This window comes from Leuresthes tenuis, unplaced genomic scaffold (genome assembly GCF_036924035.1).
Source record: "Leuresthes tenuis unplaced genomic scaffold, fLeuTen1.0.hap1 SCAF_19, whole genome shotgun sequence".
NCBI classification, from domain to species: domain Eukaryota; kingdom Metazoa; phylum Chordata; class Actinopteri; order Atheriniformes; family Atherinopsidae; genus Leuresthes; species Leuresthes tenuis.
The window spans coordinates 15,736,353-15,762,288 of NW_027325373.1; the positions used below are offsets into that span (position 1 = coordinate 15,736,353).

General features: G+C 38.5%; 2 protein-coding genes across 3 annotated transcripts; both read right to left on the reverse strand.

Moving 5' to 3' along the window:
* Window positions 1-5,308: 5,308 nt before the first annotated feature.
* On the reverse strand, window positions 5,309-6,842 carry rxfp3 (relaxin family peptide receptor 3). The gene has a single exon (XM_072372032.1). It carries the CDS (start codon window positions 6,650-6,652, stop codon window positions 5,417-5,419), a length of 1,236 nt encoding a protein of 411 aa, XP_072228133.1. The 5' UTR covers window positions 6,653-6,842; the 3' UTR covers window positions 5,309-5,416.
* Window positions 6,843-18,097: 11,255 nt separating this feature from the next.
* btc (betacellulin, epidermal growth factor family member) lies at window positions 18,098-25,573 on the reverse strand. Of its 2 annotated transcripts, none has more exons than XM_072372323.1 (5): window positions 24,852-25,573; window positions 24,136-24,243; window positions 21,535-21,637; window positions 20,663-20,809; window positions 18,098-19,745 (listed from the first exon to the last, which is right to left on the reverse strand). In XM_072372323.1, exons 1-5 carry the CDS (start codon window positions 24,889-24,891, stop codon window positions 19,598-19,600), a joined length of 546 nt encoding a protein of 181 aa, XP_072228424.1. In that variant the 5' UTR covers window positions 24,892-25,573; the 3' UTR covers window positions 18,098-19,597. The 2 variants fall into 2 exon arrangements, with proteins under 2 accessions (XP_072228424.1, XP_072228423.1); XM_072372322.1 differs by having other exon boundaries at window positions 21,535-21,652; window positions 24,852-25,572.
* Window positions 25,574-25,936: the final 363 nt, after the last annotated feature.

Genomic DNA, 25,936 nt, shown 5'->3' on the forward strand with positions numbered 1-25,936 from the left:
TCGATCATTGATAACCCTGCAAATGCAACACTGAGAATCCAACAGGACAAGTACAGACACAAGTGTCATATCGGGGGCCAAATGGTGATATTTTGTAACTTTCAACAGTGCTATGGTGTGCGCTTCAAAGTGATTATCTCAGTAAAAATTATCATAAAGTTGTGCTGCAACATTTTTTCAAGAAAAAGGATATTGAACATAAGTCTGTAATTTGCTAACAGCTCTGGGTCAAGGTTACATTTTCTTTTCAGTAAAGGTTTAATTTCAGCACCCTTAAAAGACTGTAGTACCCTGTCAAAGATTAACTGATAAAATCTAATGAGACTGTTAAGGGAAAAATCTCACTGAACAGTCTGGTTGAGACTGAGTTGGTCTATATATTAGCTGATGGATTACATTAAAGTATTGTCGTTGTTACCTCAAAGAGCTTGACGGCACAAAAACAGTAAAAATAGTAAATCAGGCTCTATTGATGCTTCAAAAGACTACCAAGTACGATTATCACAAAAAGAGGCAGAGAAGTAGCAGTAGTAGTAGAGTATCACATTGCTAAGATGGGATCTGTGGGTCATGGCAAAGAACAGTTTAACTGCTGGCGCCAGGTTTCGGGGAAAAAGGAGAAATTGGACCATTCAGCCAATCCTGGATGGGGAGCCACACAGCCAAGACAACTTTTCTGCACTGTGCAGTTTGCAGTCCCACACACAGTTTACGTGTAAAGACAGCAGCCTGATGCAATAGAACCTCCGTCCTTAAGACATAAACTATGATGTTTATGATTAAGAAATTATGTACGGAGAAAATAAAGCTGTTATTACAATTACAAAGTGTCTGCTAGGCGGTTAGCTCCACCCCTTTTGTTTATAATATCAAGATGGTAATCCTGTCCTGTCAGAGCCCAGTGCATGAGTCTCTGCTTATAAATGTAGATGGGCGACAGATAAACAAGCATGTTATGGTCAATGTAAACGGCAAATTTGTGAAGGACTACACCCACGGTACACTTCAAAGTGCTAGAGAGCAAACACCAAAGCCTGAGTTTCTTTCTCAGTGGTGGAATAATTAAACTGCTGCTGGTTAAGTTTAGGGCAACAGTTACACGTGGAAAGATCAGCTCTGTATCTAGTCCATTTGGAGGCGTAGTGTACAGGCCCAGGACAGAAAAACAATTTCACATATCCAAATGCATGACGACACTCTGGAGTCCACAATGAATACAATTTTGAACTAACCAGACAAATTAGAAGGTGAACAGTAGAGGTTGTGGTAAAAATCTTTTGTAATTACTAACCATGCCAGAAACATTTGCCACAATGGGCTGCACTTGTCCCTGATCTACCTGTTTACCTAAGAAGTAACGATTGTTTCACTTGGCTAGGTTTAATGTAGGAGACATGACAGCAAGCTGTGTGAACACTTGTTTTAGGCCTCTTTGATATTCTTCCCATGAGGAGGTACGGACAATAAGGTCATCCAAGAATGCATTAAGACAAGAAACAAGATGCTGAAAAGTGGCAGGTAGATTACACATGCCAAAAGTCATGACCGTATACTGCAGGAACTGATCAGGGAACTGATCAGGGATTACCTGCGGGAAAAGTGGAACTGGACATCTAACTTCATTATGTCATAAGGGACATCTAAGTCCTTTATTATTTCACTTTAGAAGCTCTGCCTATAAACCCCTAATTCTGTCACTGAACCCTAACCTGGGAGTCCCTGAGACATCTAGGCACCAAAGACAGCACACACAGGACACTAAGATGCACTCAGGGTCTTCTGGACCATCCACATACAATACATATATCATCTAGGGTTTTGACCTGATTTTGAATGATTGTGTATACAGACAGCTACTGCAAGGCAGGAAGAGATCATTTAGAAAAAAAACACAAATCAGTCCTCTCTGCCCACAAAACCAGTCAGACTGGATGTGGGCCGAGTTAGATGATCGAACCACATGGCGCAGCCAGACATACTTGGCACCATCCACACTGCCTCCGTCTTTCTTATGAGGACTTTGTGGCTTCTTGAACAAAAGAGAATGTCAACTGAGGTGTGGAAATGCTCACCAGCCATAGTTTCACCTGCTGCTTGCGGGGGCAGTTCTTTATAGAATGCTGTTATGAGTCATGAGTGAGGGTTATAAACAAACAACCTATGTGATCATATTCATCAGCTGGTTTGGGATCCAGTTACATTCAGTTATGACTGTGCCCTCTAGTGTTGGCAGAAATAAGAAAAGGAGCAAAGTAGAAATTTCCTTGACACGTTATATACAGGTATGCACACAACTTGCAGAAATTTGGGACAGAGGATAGAGTGTTCGACAAACATTTGGCTATAACATGAGGAGCTGCTGGTAGTTTGTTATTTCAGCTAGCTAGGATTATTCCATATAATCAACTTTCAGCTTTTTTCTTTCTTTCTTTCTTTATTTAAAAAAAAAATTGTAATAATGCTAGCAAAGTTCCTGGAGTTCAACCCAAGCCCTAACCTTTCCTAAAACTAGGCTATTTAAACTAAACCAAACAGAGAAGGAATCTTACGGGTCATAGAGATTGAGAACAGACACACTTTTTGGAGTTGTTCAGAGATTGTTAAACTTCAACAGTTAAACTTCTCAAATGACAAAACAACTGGATTTACTGCATCTAGATTTATCATTAGGGTCAATCAGTATGCATGTTTAAACATTTCTAACGGGGTAATTAAACTCTATTATGCAAGATATTAAGGCAGTGTATTCCACTTGACATGTATCAGGAGGTTTTCTTCTTATTTGTAAAAAGTATAGTCTTCTATAGTAACTTCTGCAGACTGGAAAGTCGGCTAGATAATTTAGTTATTGAAAGAAAAGGATATACACAAGGCAGAAGGAAAAATGTGGGGCCCCGTGTGTGTTCGTCCAAGATTTTCTCCATTTAAGTTTTTTTACTGTATCGCAGTGAAGTTATCTTTCCTTGCCCCTCATTATACAGCATCTCTGTGTCTGCCTCTAGGCTTTGTAAGGAGACTAATCAGTGGCTTGTTCACATTTCAAAGCTTGTTCACCCATGTCAGCTTGTAAAATGGCGGTGTCGACAGTACAGCATCTGAAATCATCATACAGTATGTATGGCAAGACATGGCAGGTTGTAGGGCTTTATCAGCACTAATCTGCAACTGCTTTTTTCAAATAAATGTGATTGAAAAGAGAAATTAAGAATAAAAAAGGAGCATTTTCTGAATACCTAGAAATTTTCTAAAGTCTGTTTTAAGATAATTGCAACACATCAAATGGTAAATTGTAATATTAGCTAATCTCTGGAGGAATACTCACTGTTGTACCTGAATGTCCAAACCTGAGGTCAATTCATGTCATTTTTCTGACCTCAAAGGAGATTTTACCAACAGATCAAATGCTGACACAACAATGCGTCTGTACATTGACAGTGCCAGATACACCCACATGACCGATCGCTCAGATTTACTAATTTAATAGCCAGGTCCCATGGTCATTAGCCATTTATTTCTAATTAGATAAGCGTTTTTTCCATGTGCAAAAAAAAAAAGAAAATAGTCCTGCTTTTAGCTGCTTAATTAGATAATAGGAGGGTTTGTTATTTATAGTACATTTGCAGGACTTCCATTAATCTCAACTCAAATATATAAATGTTTCCGTGTGGCTTTGTCACTGACTGAGAAAATTGAAAATTTACTAATTCAAATTGTGTTAGTAAGTGATGATTAAGCTGACTCTGCCTTGTTTGAAGCAACTGACTTTTACGGTACAAAAGCCACTGCAAAAGTCTTGATCCACAACTCTTTTCAAAGCTGCCAGACTGCAATCTATCATAATAATTCTGAACAATAGTACTCCAGGCTTTCTGAAGGTCTTTAAAAGTTTTTCTTTGCACACTGGCTGCTTTGTCTCACTTCACTCCCTGTACCTGACAATTTGTTTTTTTATCTTTTATTAAGCCACTTAACACTGACCTGAGAACCATTCAAGCAATTTAAAAAGCCAGGTAACTAATGAAAAGCACAGTTGGATTATCTTTAAATGGTATATTTAGGCCCTTTCTTATTGTCAGGTTGTTGGAAAGAAACATTATTTGTTCCCATTGTTCGAGCTGAACCTTCAGAATTTGTCATATAATGCAGTTTAATAGACATAAAATTGTATTTTAGCACCAATGAGGTGATTCCCAAAGAGCTACTTGCCCAAAACTTGGCAAATTTCAGCATGATGTGTAAAAAAAAAATAATCCAGTGGAGGACAAAAGAGCAAGTAATGTTTCTTGTAATCGCAACAGAAATTGTCTTCACGGAAGGGTGGCTCTCAAGAGAGTTTCTCAAGGAGGTGAAACAGGCGGATAAAGAATGAAGTATGACAAATGAATTGGACTGAAAATCAGTGGCAACAGGTCTTGTGTAGTGATGAATCCTTCCCAGAGCCCCAACCTCATTATTATTGAGGCAGTGTTGGATAATCTTGACAGCAAATGAAACAAAAGTCAGCCTACATGCAAAGAGGAGCTTTGAAATGTCCTTCAAGAAGCCTTGAGAACTAAAGTTTGAGTAAGAAGGTTCAGACTGTGTTGAAGAATAAAGGTGATCAACATACCAGATATATTTGTAACTGTTTTCTTGAATCATTACACCTTTTTATTTTCTCCATCCTGGCACATGAAAGAATTTACTATAGGTGCTGCATCGGTTGCTACCGTCTGCAACTTTGTGAATCTTTGTAAAAACGCTCTTAATTTCCCTTTAATATACTTTGATTCCCACCATTAGTGATAGTTCTCAGGGCTTTTGTTTTAAAGCAGTTAGCATTGGTTTAAATCTTGCAATCAAAAGGCCCACATTTGAAATATTTTTCTTCTGTATGTGGTTTAACTGACTGATAGCATGACATTACTCTCATCTTGGCATACAAAGAAAAATGCACTTTTGATAATTTACCCAATTGCCCGATAGACTTGAACATGAGGTTGCTGTGTGCACTTTGATTGTATATACATTGGAAAAAAAGAGAAGGACCAGTAAGTGTTTCACAGCTTGATGGAGCACTTTACTTGCACATTAAACATTTCTGACAGCTTTGAATAAACATAGTACATTCAAAACATGTCCTCGTCTTTCTTATATACAATTGGAATGCACTCAATGCTTCTACAAGTGATACAAAGTGGACTAAAAAATCGCCACAACTGTGAGACCACAGTTGACGTTTCTATGAGAAAGTATGAGTCATGACGACAGACAGGTTCATTCCTGTTTGAGTTTGACTCGCCTTTGGGGAAAAAAATGCAGATCCAGCTCGAACTTCTTAAGCAATCTGGCAACATGCGGGTCTAGAAGTGCGGCGATGAACATAAATGTGAATACAGAAATCATATATGATCAAAACTTGACTGGTAACATCGAACTACGTGCTGTTTTGCGGCAGGTCTCGCCTGTCATTGTAAACCACAGTCCCAGGAGGAAAAAACACCACAGCGGGCGCCGCAGATGCGTTGCCCGGCATCAGCACATTCCCTTGCTCGTCCATCTCTGGCTTTGTAGAGGCTGTGATCGGTCTTATGGTGGTCAGGGCCGGAGAAGTCATGCGCCAGAAGAGATTTTTCAGCGCTTTCCTGAACTCCCTCCGCATCAGGCAATACAGGATCGGATTCAAACAGCTGTTGGAGTGCGCGAGGCACACGGACACGGGAAACACATACACTTGCATGGTGTAATACTCATAACTGAAATGAACCACGTTGAGTTTGACGAGGATGCCCCATGCTGTCAGCGCCTGGTTGGGCAGCCAGCAGAGGAAAAACGATAATACCACAATGGTGACAGACCTTGTGACCTTGGCACGTCGTTTGGCGCTGGAGGTGTTGATGTTTTTGGAGGTGATGAAGCGCAAAAGGAGCAGGTAACAGGCTGAGATTATCCCCAGGGGCACCACAAAACCGAGCAGCACTTTTTGTGAGTGATAGAGTCCCAACCAAAACTGCGCGGTTGCATTGGTTACTGGGAATTTAACGAGGCAAAGGTCCTCACCTGAAACAGTGGCAGTCGTTGAGAAAACTGCGTGTGGCAGAGCAGCAAAGACCGCTGCAAACCAGATGAAAACTGTGATGCACCTCGCAGAGCAGCAGTGAGTCCGCCGCCGCCTGCCTTTGAGTGCAGAGGCTAGGGACCAGTACCTCGCCACACTCATCGCCGTCAGGAAAAACACACTGGCGTACATGTTCATAGCTGTCACATAGGAAACTATTTTGCACATTGCTTTCCCGAAAGGCCAAGTGAAGTCAAGCGCGTTTTCAACCGCCCAGAACGGCAGAGTCAGTACGAACTGAAAGTCAGTCACTGCCAAACTTGTTACGAAAAGGTTGATGGAAGATTTTCTCCACACGTGTTTGGACTTCATTAGGTACAAGACCAATAAGTTCCCCACTAGACCAAGCGCACAAACCAGAGAGTAAATTACAGAAATGGTTATCCTTACAACAGCAGCGCCATCTCCCACAAAATCAGTTTTGCCAAAGTCTGACATGTGGAAGTCACTCTGAGAGCAGTTAGTCGCGTTGAAAATACAGGTGGAGTTGAGGGATACATCATGGACTATCCCAACTGAGCCCTCTTCATTAGTGTTGATAAATTCTCCAGACATTTTACCTTTTATCCTCGAGGATGTTTAGCAAAGTCATACCCTGGTCGAACTGGTCCACGTCTTGGAAAAATAAAATCCTTGACTCTGGGTTCACGCGCCAGACTCCATGTTGGTAAGATATCTAAAAATGTGAACGCACAGTGTTCGTTGTTTGCAAATCTAAATGACCAAACTGGCAAAAATATTACTGGGTAGGTGACAGAGCTGATCATCAGGTTGTCGTGTTGCTCTGAGAATTTCTCAGTGCGTCTCAGCTCTCCAGCTGTAGGAGAAGCGTCCTGACGCAGCGCTCAGGCGCAATCTGGCGCTGTCCTTGGTTCTGATTAGATCCCGCGAGGGCACAAAAATCCCCTCTTAAACTAATTTCATGCGGACGAAAGTGATAAAATCGAAGGCTATCATGGTGGCACATTTATTTCACAATTTCACACTGGTCGTATTTTTTTATTCTGTTTCTTTTTTAGGGAAAATCAACTGGACTATATGTCCAGACACGCACCTGCTCGCTCGCTCTATTTTCTCTCCCTCTCTTTCTCTCTCTCTGGTTTAAGTTACCTACACTCACACACTTTCACGGTGACCTACGCACACATATATACGGCTGTAAACCTTTGAGTTATATTCTACATGTGTACGATGTGTCAGTCCGAAGCTTTTGTTAGAAATTTACTGTGAACTCAGACCTACTTAGTATGGAGGGTGAAGAGTGCCAAATTACAATAAATAAGTAACTCATTAAATAATTATTTAAATGTGTCATTAATTTAATAAACAGGAAGTGAATACACAAATAATTTATTAAATACAGAATTACTTATATGTGCCTCAAATAAAAACATTGATTTCACAATCTGATCAATTATTTCATGTTTCCTGTTCTCTGGCCCATCATGAACTTATTTAAACTGTCACTGTGACTCTTCAACACACCCTAAGGTCTGCACAACAAGTCCAGAGGCATCCATGCCAGAAGATGGGTTGACACAGAACCTGCCAACACACTCTAATTTGGTAGGTGGTGATTTTTACCTCGAATTAGGAACAGGACCAACAAAATCTCACCCTTGTTAGTGTTAGGAGAAAATAATTACTATTACTCCACCTGGGCACAATAAGCGAGCTTTCTAAATCATGTCCAACTCCACTGCAAATTTGATTAACGAAGCTTTAAGAAAAGCTCCACAGCCTCCAGTTTATCAGAGACAGTAAGTGCCTGTTTCTTCTGCACACCATACACCTGTCCAAGATAAGTTAAGCATGGTAAGCATGTCACTTGCTAATTCACTATATTTTTGTCTATAATATTTGACTTTGATGTGATGTTAATTTTATAGAAAAGTAGTCTGCACTGGTTAGCAAATGATTTGATGAAGCATTTTTCAGCCTTGGAATTCACTATCTTGATGCAATGAAATGCCATTTAAAAAAAAATAAAAATAAATAGTCTACGTGACTCTAAAAATGCTTCTGCTGCTTCTGTGTCCTCAATTAATGCTCCTTTTTCATGTACTATTGTACATTTCTCTTCAGGTGATGTTGCACTTGGAGAGGGAGTGAAGCGGTACTTTTTGACAACCATAATTTCCAAACTGCAATAAGGATTTAGCTTAAACTTTGATAATCTCATGCCATTGTTCTCTAGAATGTATTTTTTAAATTTAGTGCATGACTTAATTCCATGTTCTATTTTTTTTCTGACAGCAGCCTGACCACTTTGTTCCAGCAGCCTCAGGAGAACTAATTTAGAGCAAACCACATTAGGATCATTATAAAAACTGTATGCAACAGAAATAAATCATTGTTTTTTTTTCCTTTGGGAACTTTTAACTTAAAATGTTTCAATCCTAGCTTGAACAAGAGGAACTTTCCCAAGAACAAAAGGATGCCATCTCTGAACTTTGTTTGTCGTGGGATCTTCCAGCAGTAGCTGAAACAAATCAGAGATTACTCCATAACAAGATGCTCATTCATGCTGTAAGTTTTTAGTTAGGAATACAAACAATGCTAGTAGTTGCTGAAATTGATGTATACTGTGAAGGTTTATCAAAACCTGGTTACTGCATAAAAATTGTTTGATATCTTTCATGTTTTACTTAGCCTGTTTTTATGAAACACGTCCAGTGTTGCATACAATACATTAGGAGCACAGAGAAAGTCTATTTACCTCTGATTGTGGGCAATTCTGCCAGTGATTTGCAAGTTCCTGTTGGTACCTCTGCTTCATATCATGAATTCTGCCACATCAGCATTTTCTTCACCCTTCTATGTGGACATAAAAAACTTTACAAATTAACTTTACAAATTAACTTTACAAATTAACTTTGCAAATTAACTTTACAAATTAACTTTGCAAATTAACTTTACAAATTAACTTTACAAATTAACTTTACAAATTAACTTTACAGAATAAATCACAAAAGTCATCAGCTGTAACAAAGAGCAGTGAATGAAAATTACCTCGTGCCCGATTTCCCTCAGTCGACGCCTGATGGTCCCCGTTGAGACACCAAAATTCGCTGCTATTTTGGGAGCCCAAAGTCCAGAGAGCAAATAATCCTCCAGAACAACAGGCGGAATATCAAAAGTCAGCCATCCTGGACCGTGTGTGTTGCTGGTTAATATGTTACCAGAGATGTCTTGAGAGCCTCTTCCAACATGGTAATTACTCTCTGTTCAACATCTTGGTAAAAAAAAAAGCAGAAATAACTCCAAGAACATCTATAATTTCTTACATTTTTCCAGCCACATAATCCGGATGAGTGTTTCCCACTTCTAATTGTCCAACCAAGATATCAAATAAATATCTGTCAAAATATCTCTCTTCAACCTGATAGAAACTTCACGCAATTTCTCCACATTGTAATTATATATGCTTTTTAAAATGAAATCAATCTATTTATTTGAGGCACATATAATTAATTCTATATTTCATCAATTATTTGTGTGTTTATTTCCAGTTTTATTAAATTAATGACACATTTAAAGAAATATTTCATGAGTTATTTATTTATTGGCACTCTTCACCCTCCATACTTTAGAAGTGTTTTTTTATTGATTGAACCAGTGGTTTGAAGCAAACAATTTCAGTTACTGCAAACAGCCTAAGGAGATTGTACTTTAAATGAGGCCTATATCAATTTTATGCTATTCTCTACTTCAATATTTTCGTCAATATATTTCAGAAGGAAACATTGTACTTTTTATTCCGCTGCATTTCTTTGACAACTGAGGTGGAATTCGGTAACAAAGTATAAACAAGTCAGTGGAGTTAAATCTGTCCTTCTGTTATATGTGAGATATATTTAAGCATTTGCAAATAGTACTAGCGTATAAAGAGAAATGTCTTCCAAGCTTTGTGTTTACCACTTTCAGATGTGGCTGTTTTAGTATGTCCTATTCCTTAAATGCAAGGACGAGCATGGGTGGAGTCTCTCCATCCAGGGGAATTTACTTGTCCAGCGGTTAACACATTATTTCCGTTGCACCCTGTACATCAACAGATGTGTGTTCACCGGTTAACATTTTCTTATAACATTGCTGTCTTTATTAATCCAAACGTGCCATATTATGATGAAATTATCCAATGCATTCCCAGAAAAATTTCCTAAAATTCAACTAAACGTACTTCTGTTATTTGCATGGATTTGTTTGGACATTTACTCAAAAGACATGAGTACAAAGGAAAAGCGTCTCCTCACTCACTGAACAGAAAGACAATGAGCATGTGTTCTGTAAACACATTAGTCCACATCTCAGCTGCTTTTAAACAAAAGTCAGATTTAATGCTCCAAAAATGTGAAAGACCATCCAACCTGTTATCAGTGAACGGTCCAAAGGTCTGTGGTGGTATGAGGGCGCATTGAACAGTATGGCTTATAGACACAAAGTATGTCTGTGTGTGTTTGTGTTTGACTGGCCAGCTTGCAGTCTAGATCTATCTCCTACTGAAAATGCATGGAGCATTATGAGTAATAAAATCAGTCAACGACAACCTCGGGCTGTTGAGCAGCTGAAATCTTGTATCCAGCATGAATGGACACAGATTCATCTGAAAAACTGCAACAAGCAGTAACTTTGATCCCAAACCATTAAAACGTATAGTCAAAATGCGGCTGATACAACACAATATTAAACATCGTTCTCTCCAAACTTTTTTGAGTCCATTACTGACATCAAATTGTAAATTTTTTTAATGATATACCCCAAAAGTGCAATGGAGTTGGTCAATGATGATGCTGAAAACCAGTTCCTTTGCACCAAATGAGATTCATGCTGTGATTGGAATTTTAAAAACTTCCAAACTTCTTTGGGAAATCATATACCCAAAGAATGAAATCAGATATGAAAATTTAAAGCTAACTGCATGTTATCTTTTATGTATAACCAAAGAAACCCTTCCTATACAACCCCAAATCCAAAAAGTTGTGATGCTGTGTAAAATGTAAAAAATCTAATTGATAAATAAAAACCCAGTGGGCAATGATTTCCAAATTTCATAAACTGATATCGCTCACTTATTTCACAAAAAAACATTTTCACTTCTTAGAAAAAAAAAAAAATTGGTTCAGTTGTGTTTTACTGCCTTTATTTAAGTAAAATTCCACTTCAGATTGACTGATACCTGGTTGCTTGCTGGATCATCAATTTTTCCAGGTCCGCCTTAATGACACAGATGGAAATTAACTCTCTGGAGCAGATGAGTTGAGAAGGTAATTTGGTTGTATGAATAAGGAAACAATAAAATATGGACCAGTTATCTCTGTAGATTCTGAGCAGTAAAGTGTAACCGGAAATAATTCAAAAGTATGTACCAGTTTATCTCAGGGGTAGATAAGGGCCATAAATAGACATAAGGTTGTGATTAAATCTAAAGATGCCAGGGATATCTAACTATCATCATAAGAGTTCAATTTAGCATGCAATGTTAGTATTAGATACTAGGCCTGCCAAGACAATAATACAGGACATTTTCTATCATGTCTTGATTTTTAAATCAGAGCTTATACATTGTCTGCTCTTCCAAAGTTACATCAAGTTCTTAATCATTCGCATACATTTTCTGAACTGTCAACTATAATATTGCTACAATTTGTGGATGGTGGAGAAATGAGGGCTCAAATGCAGATCAACTAACTGGAGGCAGAAAGGAAACTGAACTTTGAAGTTTATTCAGGAAAATTTAACCAAAAACATGGCAAAGCCGGAAAAACATGAACAAATAGGCAATCAAACAATAGGCAACACTAACCGAATAAACAGACTAGAAAGGAAATGCTACAAGGTAGTTACAGCAAAGAGCTGACAGACTGAGCTGAACAAAGGAGTATATAGACTGAGGGCGGGGGCGAGGGCTAATGATGAAGTGGCTGCAGCTGAGGTTGACTGAGTTGAAGACAGGCGTTGCAGTGGAGCTAAGAAAGGAAATGAGGATATCTAGGAGTAATGACCAGAACAAGAATTTAAAACACATTACGCAATATAAGTTCAAGCAAAATACCAACTAAGAATATAGAACAAATAGCAACCAAGGAGTTCAAAGAAACAACCAACTAAGAACACAGAAGAGTGAACAAAGACATAATTGAGCCATAATTAGTAAGGCCAGAAACACCAAACCCAAAAAGAGTAACTATGGACAAAAAGATAAATCAAGACTAGACAAATACAAACAGAATAATTCCTCATTTAAACCAATGATTATATAACACAAACAAGAATGCAGAATAGGAACAAAACACAGACTAACCAAGACAAGAAAGAAACAAATTCGAAGTCCTAAAATCCACAAACTCTAACAGATGTATCACTCTACCCTGATGCAACAGATGAATGTTGGTCTTAATTTGGCAACTTCGCTAAGTTAATGAAAATATGCATTTGACGGGTTAAAAACACAGCTCCTGTTTGGATTTAAACCGAGCCTTGCAAAGCCGTTACCTACAAAGATTGCGATTTTTAGAATTTCGCTGTCATGACATAAAAACAATCCACAAAAACTTAAACTGGCAGCACGTGTTATTTCACCCCATCCAAACCTAGATCCAGACCAATGAAACTGACATTCCACACTGCTCCAATCTGACATTTAAACCAATCCAACCACAGTGAGTTTTTTTTAAACATTTATCTTTAGCGCTAGCTCAGACCAGCGACTGAATAAAGCAGTTGGACATGGCAACCTTGACTGTACCCATTTATTTAAGGATTCTTGTTATAAATTAATCTGACTGATATTGTAGATTTAAATGGGGCAGTGATCTAAAATATTTGCATGCTTTAATTTCAGAGGAGACACCTTTTCTGTAAAAGCAGAGCACATTATTTGATTTACCAAGCAAATAATGTTTTTTTTCAGTAAATTATACGAGGAGATATAATCATACAAGTGGTTACATAACACTAAAATATATCTCCAAAAAGATATTCTTGTCATCGTAATCTTGGAGTATTAGGGGGAAAAAAGGGAAAAAAAAGCTAAATGATTTATGTTGTGTGTGGAAATCACAATGGAATGAAAATATTTAGGCATATTCAGTCAATACTTTTGTTGCTGTGAAACATCAAGTGTGAGGAACATGAACCGATATGATACAAAAAGACGCATCAGTTGAAACAAGATTATTCTTTTTGGTTTTCATTATTTTATTTAGTTTTATACAATTTTACTGTGAAAATGAACTTTGTAAACCCACCTAAAGACTCTTAAACCGTGGCTTTTTCAGATGATGTCAATTTTAAAGCTTTATGAGCACTAACCCTTTGAAATTGGTCCCAACAATCAGCCGCTGTGGACTTCTCTACATGGCTGGCTTACATTATTAAAATAAATTGATTAAATGTAATATTGCAACACCAGTTCTAAAAATGTTGGGGACATGGTGTAAAATAAAGTGCTGGATAACATTCTGGCTTCTTTTTTTGCATGAAAGAGCTTTCACCTGCATTTGTGGATGGCACATCAAATGTGTTTGTGTTCACAGACAAGGATTGCGGGAAGTATTTCTGAGCCCATGCGATGATTTCCATGTTGGAATCGTATTTGTCATGAATGTTTGTCATGCAATGCTGCCTGAGGGCCTGAAGAGCATGGGCATTCGAGATGGATTTTTCTTTGGCTGTGTCCCTTGCACACAGAGTTGCCTCTGTGATATTATGCAGTGCAGGTGATGGAACATTCAACATGTTTGTAGTTTTAATTTCAGGGCTATAATTTTGATATTGCTCGGCAATTTTTAGACATAGTTTTTTGCTAAATGCTGAACCTCAGTCCATCTCTACTACTGAAAGACTCTTGTCTCTCTAAGGTGCTTGTTTCATGTGACTGACCTGTTATCAATTCATTTAATTAGCTGTAACGTGCGCCTCCAGCTGTTGCTTTTTATTTTTCCAGCCTTTAGTTGCCCCGTCCTAACTTTTCAGATGGTTTGCTGCTATCAAATGTTTAGGATGAGCTAACACTTTTCATGAAACAGCCAAATATCACACTTTCAACATTGATGTTCTCTTGTGAATTAATTAGTGGCTCAAGATTTCCAACCATTTTAGATTTTAGAGTGTCCCAATTTATTTATTTTTTCTTAATTAGGCTTGTACTCAGAATAGCAAAGAAATGCATTGTTTTCTGTCTCAATGGCTTTAGCAGGTTGGGCTGAGGAGGAGTGAGAAAAGACAGATGAGATCCTCCATAGCTTTAGAATTTCAGGCTGCAGAAAAGCTAATTGAAAAGGTTCTATGATGTGGATACAGAGTCTTAGAAAAATACATTTGAATAACTATCTGGTGCATTCTGTCGTAGATGCTGGATATATTATATTATATATTATATTATGTATTTTACACCAGTTTCTTTGTGGCTTGAAATCTTTACAAATTTGCTAGTCCTCATCTCTGCCTGACCAGTTGTTGACATGCTTGGTGAGCTTATCAGTAGGTGTTGCTTGAACTGATGTCTGAGCTTTAGTGCCCGTGCCATTAGGTAACTCATACAGCTGGAGGAAGTGAGTGAGTCACAGCACCTTTTTATGGTTTCATGAGTTTTTATTATTTTATTCTGACCATGAGATTATTATTAAAGTGGTCTGCAGAGGTGTCCTCAGAAGAATTTCAACAAAATCTAAAACAAAATTTTTACGTGGGTGGATTGGGTAGAGCTGTGATGACATTTACATGTCATCATCTATAATTAAAGTTATAATTCAGTAAAACGTAGATGTCAGTTCTTCAGTACTAAATTTGGGTTTGGGTCAACATATAATGTTTGAAGAGGCAGTCTTCAAATAGCCATCCTGCTCTAGTTTAATTTGATTTGACTGGTTCAGTCATGCAGGTGAAATTAAGTACCACCAATGGTAATATATGACTGAGAAGGAAACCTGATCCCATTTATTATTAATAAAGTCAGCAGGGTAGGCTCATTTTTATGTTCGTATGGGATCAAAGTCATAGAAAAGAAAACCCAGGCACAAGTCATGTTCTTTAACCAACATTTGCCCTTAGCTTCTAAACCAAAAGCTTCTGCAAGCAGCTCTGTGTCAGATTCCCAACAGTTCTGAGGGAAAATCCTGTGAAAGCTATGCAGTAGGAAAAATCTCTGCTATCACAGCTATTGACTCCAATCACAGATACCTGCCATCACACTAATAGTTGCCTGATCTTCCAGATTTTGTAGGTTATCCTCAGATGACAGCTGAATGAATATGAGTAGGAAGAGTGATAGCTGCTGTTTCTCAACGTAATGTGGACCAAACCTCTTATGAGCTCTGTGAAACTTCCCTTTTCCAGAGAGGGATTTAGGTCACATGAAGCTTATTATTTGCATATCCTTTGGCTATCTCTGGAAAAATAACATTTAAACTAAAAGCAATGCCTCAAATAAACAGATATATATATTGAAAGAGTTATAACTCTGAGATATACTGGACATGCAATTGAGTTTTTATAACAAGAGGATGTGAGAATATCACTTATCAAATTCTAATGGAAGGAATATTTTGATCCACTTGAAATCCTGCATTCCTAATGTTTCCTTAATAAAAAGTGCAGTAAAAGTTTAGCCTAATGAGATGTTTAATCAGTCAAGTAACTGCTAAATATAGCTGTTAAAGGGATATATCACCCTAAGTGACTTAACAAATATGAAACCCATTCCCCTGAAAATAGTTTTGGGCAATTTCTGGACTTACAATGAGGGGAAAAATAGCCAATGACCAAGGAAAACTTTAAAGACCTTCAAAATGCTGGAAAATTGCTCAAAATCATTTTAAAAGATTCCAAGAAAGTCTGGCATCTTGGAAGAAAAATATAAAAAAAAAAACGAGGGGTGGCTTAAGACTTTTGTCTAGTAATGTACATTGTGTTGTTCTTTATGTATTCTAATATCTGTCACATTCCCCTGATAAGGATCTCCAATAAAAGTGTAAAGAAAGATGAGTTGAGACAGGAGTGTTTTGGACTTAAATGTGATCCAGAACAACTATAAAGCAGTGTATGATGGAAATGAAGTAAAGATGTAGAGTGCAAGAATTTTAAAATTGTACTTGTATTCCAGCATGAATTAAGAGTAAATCTCTTTTCTTTTCTTGTCTTTTCTTGTCTTTTTTTTTTTTTTTTTTGAGTACTTGGAAAGGCTTTTATGTTCTACTGACCTCCAGTGGCATGTGTACAAACTACAAAAACTGAACACAAGTTGACTGGAATGGGGATTAGACGTTTATTTATTTATTTTCCTGAAGAACTTTCTACGTCCTTTTCCAGTGTTGGTCTGCGGTATGTGGCGCTCCATTCGGTGTAATATCTCCCAACTGTTTGGTAGTCACCACACAGCTGTCGGAGGCACCGGTTCGCACACATGCCGGAGGAGAACAGATGGAACTGTTTGCAGTCAGGGTGAAATCTGCGTGAGTTTCACCCATGCTCTAAGGCTGACCAGAGGGAGACCGAAGCATACTATGTAAGATGGTTGAAAATTGCAAAACTGCTCTGCGGAGGATACTCTGCTTTTCCACTGCAGATCCACAGCAGTTTGGCTGGTATCTGTCTTTCTTATCAGTCTAATTTCCCACAGACACGCCCCTCACATCGAAACTGCTACATACCACAGTTGTCACGTTTTGGAGAGCAGCCGGGCACGCAGACCAACTGAAAACAGGCCAATGTTCCAAACTATGTCAGTGTAAACCGAGAATAGATAATTACCTGAACTTAAACAAAATATAAGCAGGAGACTAAATAATTCTGTACTAATATATTCTAAGAGGGTTGAACATATTTCAAGTATTTTGTGTATTTCTAGACTCCTGTTTAAATGCAAATTAGCCATTATCTAATTAAGTAGACTTGCATAATTTCCAGCAGACAAGGTGTAGTCAAATGAAGGCTAAAATGTATATTTTGGACCTTCTTAGTAGTAAGTAGTAGACGTGTTATGCAAGCTACGATATCAAAATAGAGAAAATAATGGCATACATTAATACAGCAGTTGAGAAGAGTCATATGGAAAACAAAGACAAACAATATGGTGCAATTTTAAAATCAACATAGGAAGCAAAGTTAGTATAAAGGATTCAGACACTAGATAAGCCTTTACGGCTGGAAGGATTAAGTCCCATATGTCAGACAATAATGTGTTATGAGCACAGTGTCACAGAGGCATTTGTTGGCATACAGTGCAGACTCGAGCGGATGTTACTGTTGCATAGCAACATAACAACACAATAAAACTATAAAGTCTAATCACCTTGCTCTTCATATGTCTTACTTGTTTGTTTTCATCATGAACACAGTCTGTATGTACAGTAATATTTTCAGCCTGCTCGGATCAAAGAACTCAGAAAGACTTGGACCATTGAGGGAAATCTGAGACATTGATCTCTGGGATTGCAAGTCAGCTCAGTTGTGAAATCGTAATTGGTTGCAATCTGAGGGCACCTTTCCCTTTTCCAAGAAAAGCTTTTATTGTTTCCATTCAACCAAGTCTGTGGTTTCAATGAAATACAGTTTGCACAAGTTGTCCCCTGTTGTGTGTGCAATGACACATTGGCCACTGTAAGATTTGATATCGGAAAGCAAATTTCTCTTTATCAATTACCCACAAAGTCTACACAAGGAGGTAGAGGGGTGGTTGTAGAATCAGAGATATGAGTTTTGTTTTGGAGAACACTCACTGATTGGCAAGGGAGAAAAATACCAACAGATTTATGCAACGTCATTATATCGTGAGGAACTGTTGTGGGAACTTTTGAGGTTTGCCCTTAAACACAACCTCTCACAATGTCAACAATGCATCTTGAAAATTAAAACTAAAAGGTAAACTGGACATTACAGTTTGAGGGGTCTGACTGAGTGACAGCACATTTGTTGATTACACTGAATCAAATTCAGCTGTAAATTAGGAGGGCATTCAGAGAAGGCTCTTAATCCACTGATGGCATAAGAAGTGAGGGCATAACCAGGCAGAAGAATTATTTATAGAGTGTAAACACATCAATATTTATCAGGCAAATCACAATTGTGCTTATTGCGACACTTTCTTGCGCTGAAATGGGGTCACAAGTCCATGTGTCATCTTTGGAACTGATAGATGAAAGAGTTGCAGTTGGCAGTTTGACATTTTTTGACAGAAATAAAATTGAAGTCTGTTTGATCCAAGGAATCCAACGAAACCTCATTTATGAAAATCAGTGACATGGTTGAAAAGTTACATAAACAAATGCAACTCCGACTTTTTGTCCTTGATCCAGCTCTCTGACAAGTTTCAAGAAAATCAACTTAGAAGTTTTTGCATTATCCTGTTAACAGACAACAAGACAATTTGTTCTAGCTCCACAAATAGATACAAATAATTAAAAGTCATGGAAATACACAGTACAAATGCAGTAGTCATATTTATTGATGGGTAATATAAACAGCCGGAGCAGAATTAACTGACTCTGAGTTAATACATATGAAGATACACATTAAAACCCCAGTAAATGGTTGGCTGCCGAGAAAGTGTCTCACACAGAGGAGCACTTTCAGTCTGTACACACAAGCTCAGCTGTTCTGAATCTGTAGCTCCGAGGCTGCTCGGTTCCAAATATACAGATCAAAAAAGCCTCCAGCATAAGTCCTCCTTGTTCTGCTCCAACCCTGCAGTTAACTGCAACTTTGAGTTTTATGTAGGGCACCTCTTGCATTGGCAATGTATGTGAGTAACAATGTTCTGTGTAAGTTTGAATGGAGACGTGGCTTTGGAGTGACGTGTAAGTGATGATAACTGCTGATTTTGTGGTGCAGATAATGAAATATTGTGAGATGACACTGAAGCTAAACCAGAAGTAAACAAAAATAGAAACAATACAGAATGACACAGACACCATACAGCTGCTGCTTGTTCTTGTAAAGTTGCATATTTCTATAACTTCAGTCCTCTAAAATGAACATGGAGTGTAGCATCTTCACACACTCCCTCTCCTCTTATTTGGCAGTGTAAAATGTATCTCCCGCACAAACCAATAACAGGTCAACCTGATTGACTGTTATCACTGTCTAGCAGCTGGTGCCACAGCTTTTTCCAACATAGCAACAATTTATTTAGTGCTGTGCAGTCAGCAGCACTCAGCAGCAGGTCACATACATCTGTTATTCCTCAGATTTTGAAAAAAAAAAGCCTTGCCAGCACACAAGCAGCTGAACTCTCCTGCCCAACTCTTGTTTGACATAAATCCACAAGGGCATCTTCTTTTTCACAAGCCTCTTTGAAGTATCAAACAAAACCTTTCTTGAAAAGGAGAGGAGCAAACTCCTGCCTTCCGAGCACAGCCAGAGACTGTTTTTCCTTTTAGGCCTCAATGCTGCCCAGAGACATCCTGTAGCTCCTTGGCATCACTGTGAGACAAAAGCCAGCAACTTCCCCACATATATGAATAATTCTCAGACTTGTGATGCTCATGTCCTCCCACAAAGTTCTCATACTGAGTTGGTAAGTGTTGTTTCAGTAGAGTCTGCTGTTAAAGATGTGTGTGCTGCACCTGTGTCCATCATACTAAGTTTCTCTGTCCCATTCTTTGGTTCTTCCCTTTGTCTTCCCCTCCGCCAATATGATCTGCACCTGCGGCTGAAAGAGAAACAACCACAGTTCAAATGGAGGCCATGAATGGCAAAGATCCACAAATCGCAGCTGTTCATTAATTACACTTTCATCTTCCAGGAATAGTTTCAACCATTCGACCAGATGGGAAAAAAATTAGAATCTCCGACTTGGCTGCAGAGCAGACAGACCTTTGCTGCATGCAAATATCCAGTAAAGGCAAATCAAGACAGAAAATGCAATATTACACATTCCAAACTAAACTCAAAACATTCCTCACAATTGATAACTCTGAGTGTTTATGTGTGAACTTATAATTGTAAGAGCTCGAATAAGGGTAAATGGGCTCGTTTTCTTTGTTATTGAAATGTGTATGTTTCTACTTTCATCATTTGTCTATCTTCAGTACATTGGGTTTATATGTAAAGAAATGCACTTTATAAACAAATTGCCAATGCCACTTTATGCATACATAAAGGTAGCCAAAAATATGACTGTGTGTGCATTTTGGACTAAATGTGTTTCTGTTCATAAAGGGTAAACTTAGCAGTCTGATGAACTAATCCATTCCAGCTGGTCCAGTTGGTAAATCAGGCCAAAGCAAGTTAGGGGAAGAACGTCATTCTTCATTCATCCTCATCTGTAAGTAGTGTCATTTCTAAAATTTGTGGTGTAACTGCGGGTATGTGTCTAAGCCATCCAGCATAATGTAGAAGTTTGCATTCAGTCCTCTCCTTTGGAAAGTCTTTCTAACATTATAACAGTGTCTATCTTAAGTTAAAAAAAAAGAACCCAACTGTACAAACTGCCTAGATTGCAACATAAAATTGAAAATAATAAGTCAGCAAAGCCTAAACTGAACAGTTTCAGGAGGAACTACATGAGAATAACAAACTGTTCCTTTAAATGCATTTTACAAATTGACAAAACACTTTTCATCTTACTGTGGACAGATGCAGATGAAAACAATGACAACCATGAAGAGTACAAGCCCTGCAACGATGCAGCCAATTAGGATTTGTTGTTTCTTTTGTATCTGCCAGCCCAGGTCCACATATTCACACCTGGAACCGATGTAACCGCTCTGGCACCTGAGACAAAGAAAACAAAGGTGTCCCTAGTTTCCGTTTTCACATTATTGAGAGTTTTCTCTACAGCCATTGACTTGTCTTCTTCTCTTAATATACACCAAACAGCAATAACATTATGATCACTCACTTGATATTTAGGTCCCTTTTTTTCCATCAAAAAGGCTTTGACAGTAAGGGCATGGACAAAGAACATCTGAAGATGTCCTGGAGTGTCTGGTACCAAGAGGTTAGTAATAGAACCTTTCGGCTCTGTGGGTTATTGAGTTGTTTATTTTCCAGATATGTCATTAATCTCCTTCAGACTTGTATCTTTGGAGTTATGAAGCTGAATGAACAACTAAGGCTCTTTGTCATGTTCTTTGAGCACTTATTCAGCCATTTCTGTGGGGGCCTACTGCTGTTGTAGGGGAGTGCCGTTGCCATGTGGTACCCACCATACGTAGGTGGTAAATGTCAAAGTAACATCTTTATGAATGCCAGGATGCAAAGGGAGCACTGTTACCTCACTTTACATGTCAGTGTTTTTTTTAATGCTGTGGCTGATCGGTGTATCTTGTCTGATCATTGGAAATCCATTGTAGTGCAGGAACATGATATACCTCAACAGATCATCTCCCATCTGTTCTGTTTCCAATACACTATTTGCAGTCAGGCTTCTAAATTTTCCAGGTTCATCTTTCTGTACATACTCCTCAAATCAACCTCTTTTTGTAGCCGTCTCTCACCTGCAGGCTGGTGCTTTCTGCTCCTTAACGTAACGACACTCTCCATGGATACAATAATGCGTCAGCTCCTTTGGACATTTTGAGAAGTGGCCAGTCCACTGTCCTGTGTCTGTTGTGTCTCCCATAGAAATCAAATAAAAAGAGCGGAAATTAGTTTTAGCAAAGAACAGCATTTTATTAGATATTATCTTGTGTAATACACTGATCAGTCTCCACATTCAAACACCAAAAACAATTAAATTCTGCTGGGAAATCATTCTCCCTCAGGTTCATGTGAATGTTCCGTTTCATACCAACATCAGCACAAAAACCCTAATCCATCGATTTGTGTCCTGAGACACAATTTATTTTGGATGAACATGGTCTAAAGGCAATTTCTCAATTTCTCAAATGTAACAGACGACAGTCTTTGCTGTTACTGCACCAAAAACAAAAGAAAAAAAACTCCCAGGAATGGCTCAAGGAGCCAGATAAAGATCCCAAGCTGTAATCTTGGGTTCCAAATAGCCATATTCTCATCTTATCAAACGCTAACTGGAAGTCTTTTACATAGAACAAATAGCTGCCTCCCACATCAACCTATAGGACTCAACGTTCATGTGCTCGACACAACAACCTCCAACCTCCAAAACAGGTCAAAGAAAGGAATCCACGGTACAAATCACTGGGCAGACTGTTTTACTTTTGTGGGAGGTTGGTGTAGAACAATAGAACAATGACATTAAACGATGACAGTTTAGTGCTTTTTATATGACCATCATATTTAGTTGTTAGAATCACAACTTATATGATAGCATATGACACCGTCACACGATTTCCGTCTTGTTGATAAGATTCATCTAACTAAGGTCTTAAGGTCTTTGCTAAGTATTTTGTACTCCTCTTTGGTTACTAATCTCAAGTCATTCTACAAACATGAGAGTCACCATCTAAATGACTAAAGTTTTCTCATGACTTTTCTTCTTATCTCTATTTCTGTATCTCTGTCACATTTCGTCAACTTGTCTCTTTAAAGGTACACCCTCACCCTCTGGCATGACCTGGTTTAAAAATAGAGTGTTTGCAATATGAGCCAGAGAGGAAGCCTGATGATCAGTGCCAGAAAAAGCCTGACGTCATCAAGTTCCCAATAATCCCGTGTCTCAATTAGTGCAATTCTTTGCTAAATTAAAGGCAGATAGTTGGGATTCCCACCTTCCCCCTTATGTCCTCGGCTCTTTTTTATGTTGGCTTACCCGCAAAGCACACCATAAACAGCTGCTGAACTTCTGATCACCAGTTTCACGTAGTGCTTCTTACAAAGCTGCCGCTGTCTTTACAGCCTACTCCAATGAAATTATCTTTCAAAATGAGCTTGTAAAACAATACTGCTGTCCAGGTGACACCAATGACGGCTCTGCATTTGTTAACTGAAACATGAGAACCAGCTTGCTGCTATGACCTCAGTGTTGAAAAGTAAGATCTCCAGTTACAAGGTTTAATGAGATAGTTTGAGAGGTGCAAGAACTTGCAGTCTTGTCTACAGTTAGAGGAATTGAATATCTACGTTATGTTATTTGGCAATGAAGCTACAAATAGCAGCTTAGTCTAAAATAAAGACTGTTGGGTAAACTGGGGGAACAGGCTAGCCTGGCTTTGATCCGATACCTAATAATGTCTTTAGTGCCTCTAAAGCTGACCAGCACATCATTTTCATATTTAGTTATCTGAATTAATTTATCTTTTCTTAGCTTTCAAGGAACCGGACTGTTCTGTAAAGCATTCTGGAGTAGTAGTCCTCCAGGCTTTCTGAAGGTTTTTCAAAGAATTTCTTCGAGCGTTCTCTTTTTTTTCACTTGTTTGTTGTCCAGTCCCTGTACCACACCATTTTCAAAGGAATGTGTTTTTCTGTTTGTTGAGCCATTTAACCCTGACCAATGAATCATTCAAGCATAAAAAAGGATCCTGGCATATCTCAGCATGGTATACATTTTGCCCTTAAATGTTTTGAGGAAACTGGGCAAGTGGAGGACAAAAGAAGAAGTGTCAGGCCTAAAACACTATCTCCAGCAGATGACCAGTATCTGAATATGATGTCCTTAAGAAATGGGAAGACTGCAGAGATGCATCTGGATCTTCAGTCGATCCATCAACTGGAGTCTCATCAAAAATGGTGTCCATGGAGGGGTTGCTATCAGTAAGGCATTCTCGAGGAAGAGAAACAGGGAGAAAAGGCTGAGGTATGCCAAATGACACCAGAACTGGACTGAAAATCAGTGACAACAGATCTTATGGAGGGATGAATCCTTTCCAGAGCCCGGGCCGCAACATTACTGACGCTGTGTGGGATCATCTTGACAGAGAATGGAACAAAAGTCAGCCAGTAGCAAGCTTCTCCACATTTAGAGTTAAATTTTTGTGATAACTCCTTAAAAAATGTACTTTCTCATTATCTCATGACGACTTTTCATTTTGCCCTTCATAAACTTGTCCATGCCCACGGTGTGTTAGCATATGTATATCTGCACCTGTTCTCTGGCCTTTATCCATTAAACCTCAAAGCAACCAAGAATTTATGGCGCCAATGAGAGATTCACCCCCTGGCGTCCTGTCCATATCTACCTGTGCAGTTGTTTTGGTTGCCATGGAGATGACACGGGGACACAGTTCGATTGGCAGACTCATCAGTGGAATTCCATTCCGCCAGGCAGTATTTGCATAAGGCCAGTGCTGAAGCAAGGACCACAAACAAAAAGCCAATAAAACACAATAAATATGTGTACACATGCAGAGCACAAATATTTTAGCCAAAGAAATTTGGCCTCATTCTAATTATTGGATCTGCATGAAAGACGACAAGACTTTTACTACTATAAACACAGGTGGCATTATTACCCCATCTGTCTTAGAATATGCAATTATTTACTACCCTATAGACAGGATGATATCACTATGAGTTTCTAAGTGTCATACAAAGTGAACGCTGTTTTGACAACTGTTTGTGATCACAGAGGATATATTGGGCTCTTCATTCAATCATTAACCAACAATGAAACTTGCTATACATATCGTGTTTAGAAGGGAAAACACTGCTGCCGTGCTGCCATGCATGACAGTAGGTCAAAGGGATATACTGTTAACTTAGCTTTGGACACTTTATACATAATTTTATGAGAAAGCTTTTACTGGCAACCTAAGGTAGAACTGAGAATTATTTGTTAGCATCACTTAGACATGTAACTGCCACATCGCCTGAGAATTCCAAACTAAAATATGTTAGTAAGAAGAAAAGGTGACCGCTGATTCAAGCAAATGTGTAAAACAACAGTGAATCTTACCTGTTAATATTCCTGTATATAGTGTGTACACTTTTGCCATCTCCTCAATTGATTATAATGCTTATCCGTTTCATGAAAATTCCCTATCATAGACAAATAGACGTCAAACTGGATCAGTCCCTTTTCAGAGGTCAATAACCTTGCAGAAAGGTGTGGAAGAGCTGTGGAAGTTCCCCAGTTGTGTGTCGTATTGTGGGTCTTCATTGATGGCGGCTATGTTCATAGTCAGTCTGGAAAGCTTGAGGCTATAGTCAAAGCACTCGCATATACACACACGCAGCACAAAGCAGCTCTCTGGACTGGGACTGGGATGGATTGCAGTTTGTGAGACTAGCAAAGGGGGGTGGCACTGAAACCCAACTCTGATCTCAGCTCTCCGCCCACACCTTTAAAGGAGAAGACAACTCTATTCAAGGTATTCAGGTTTTTTTCCTCTTCAAAGAACAAGCGTGCCTTTATACCTGATGCTTATTTTTTTCTTAAGCATGTAATGACAGGTGGAGCATTCATTAAGAATAAAGAGCAACCAGTTTAGCAGCCAAGAACTTCAGAGTCTATTTATACTTTCTGTTGTATTGTCTGGAGTTTTGCAGGCTAACTGGGCTAACATAGCACTGACAAAACACTCTGCTGCGACGTCAACATATCGTCTAGGCATTGAGAGATTCCTTTAGAATTTAAAGAAAGTGGAGAAAAGTTTAAATTCAGTTGGCTATAAATGAAAATGTTGTACTTCTGTCTCCACTACATGTATTTTATGACATAGATCACTTTGCAATGGTAGATTACAGCTCCACCTTATCAAATTGCAACAATTTTATGTTGCTTGTAAATTATGAGACCATTGATGATGCTGTTAAAACGTTATATTTGGAAATGTATCATTCAAATAGGCCTATACTTTACCAAATGTCTTATCTATAATTGACTGTTTATACTAGTTGTAATGACCGCCTTCTGAAGGGTTGTGTTATACTAGAGAAACTTTATGCAACAATGGTCTGAATAGTTTGTGCCTTTGTTAACTTGGCCAGAAGATGGTGCAATTTTACACTTCTCACAATGGAAAGCATTTGTAAATCAAT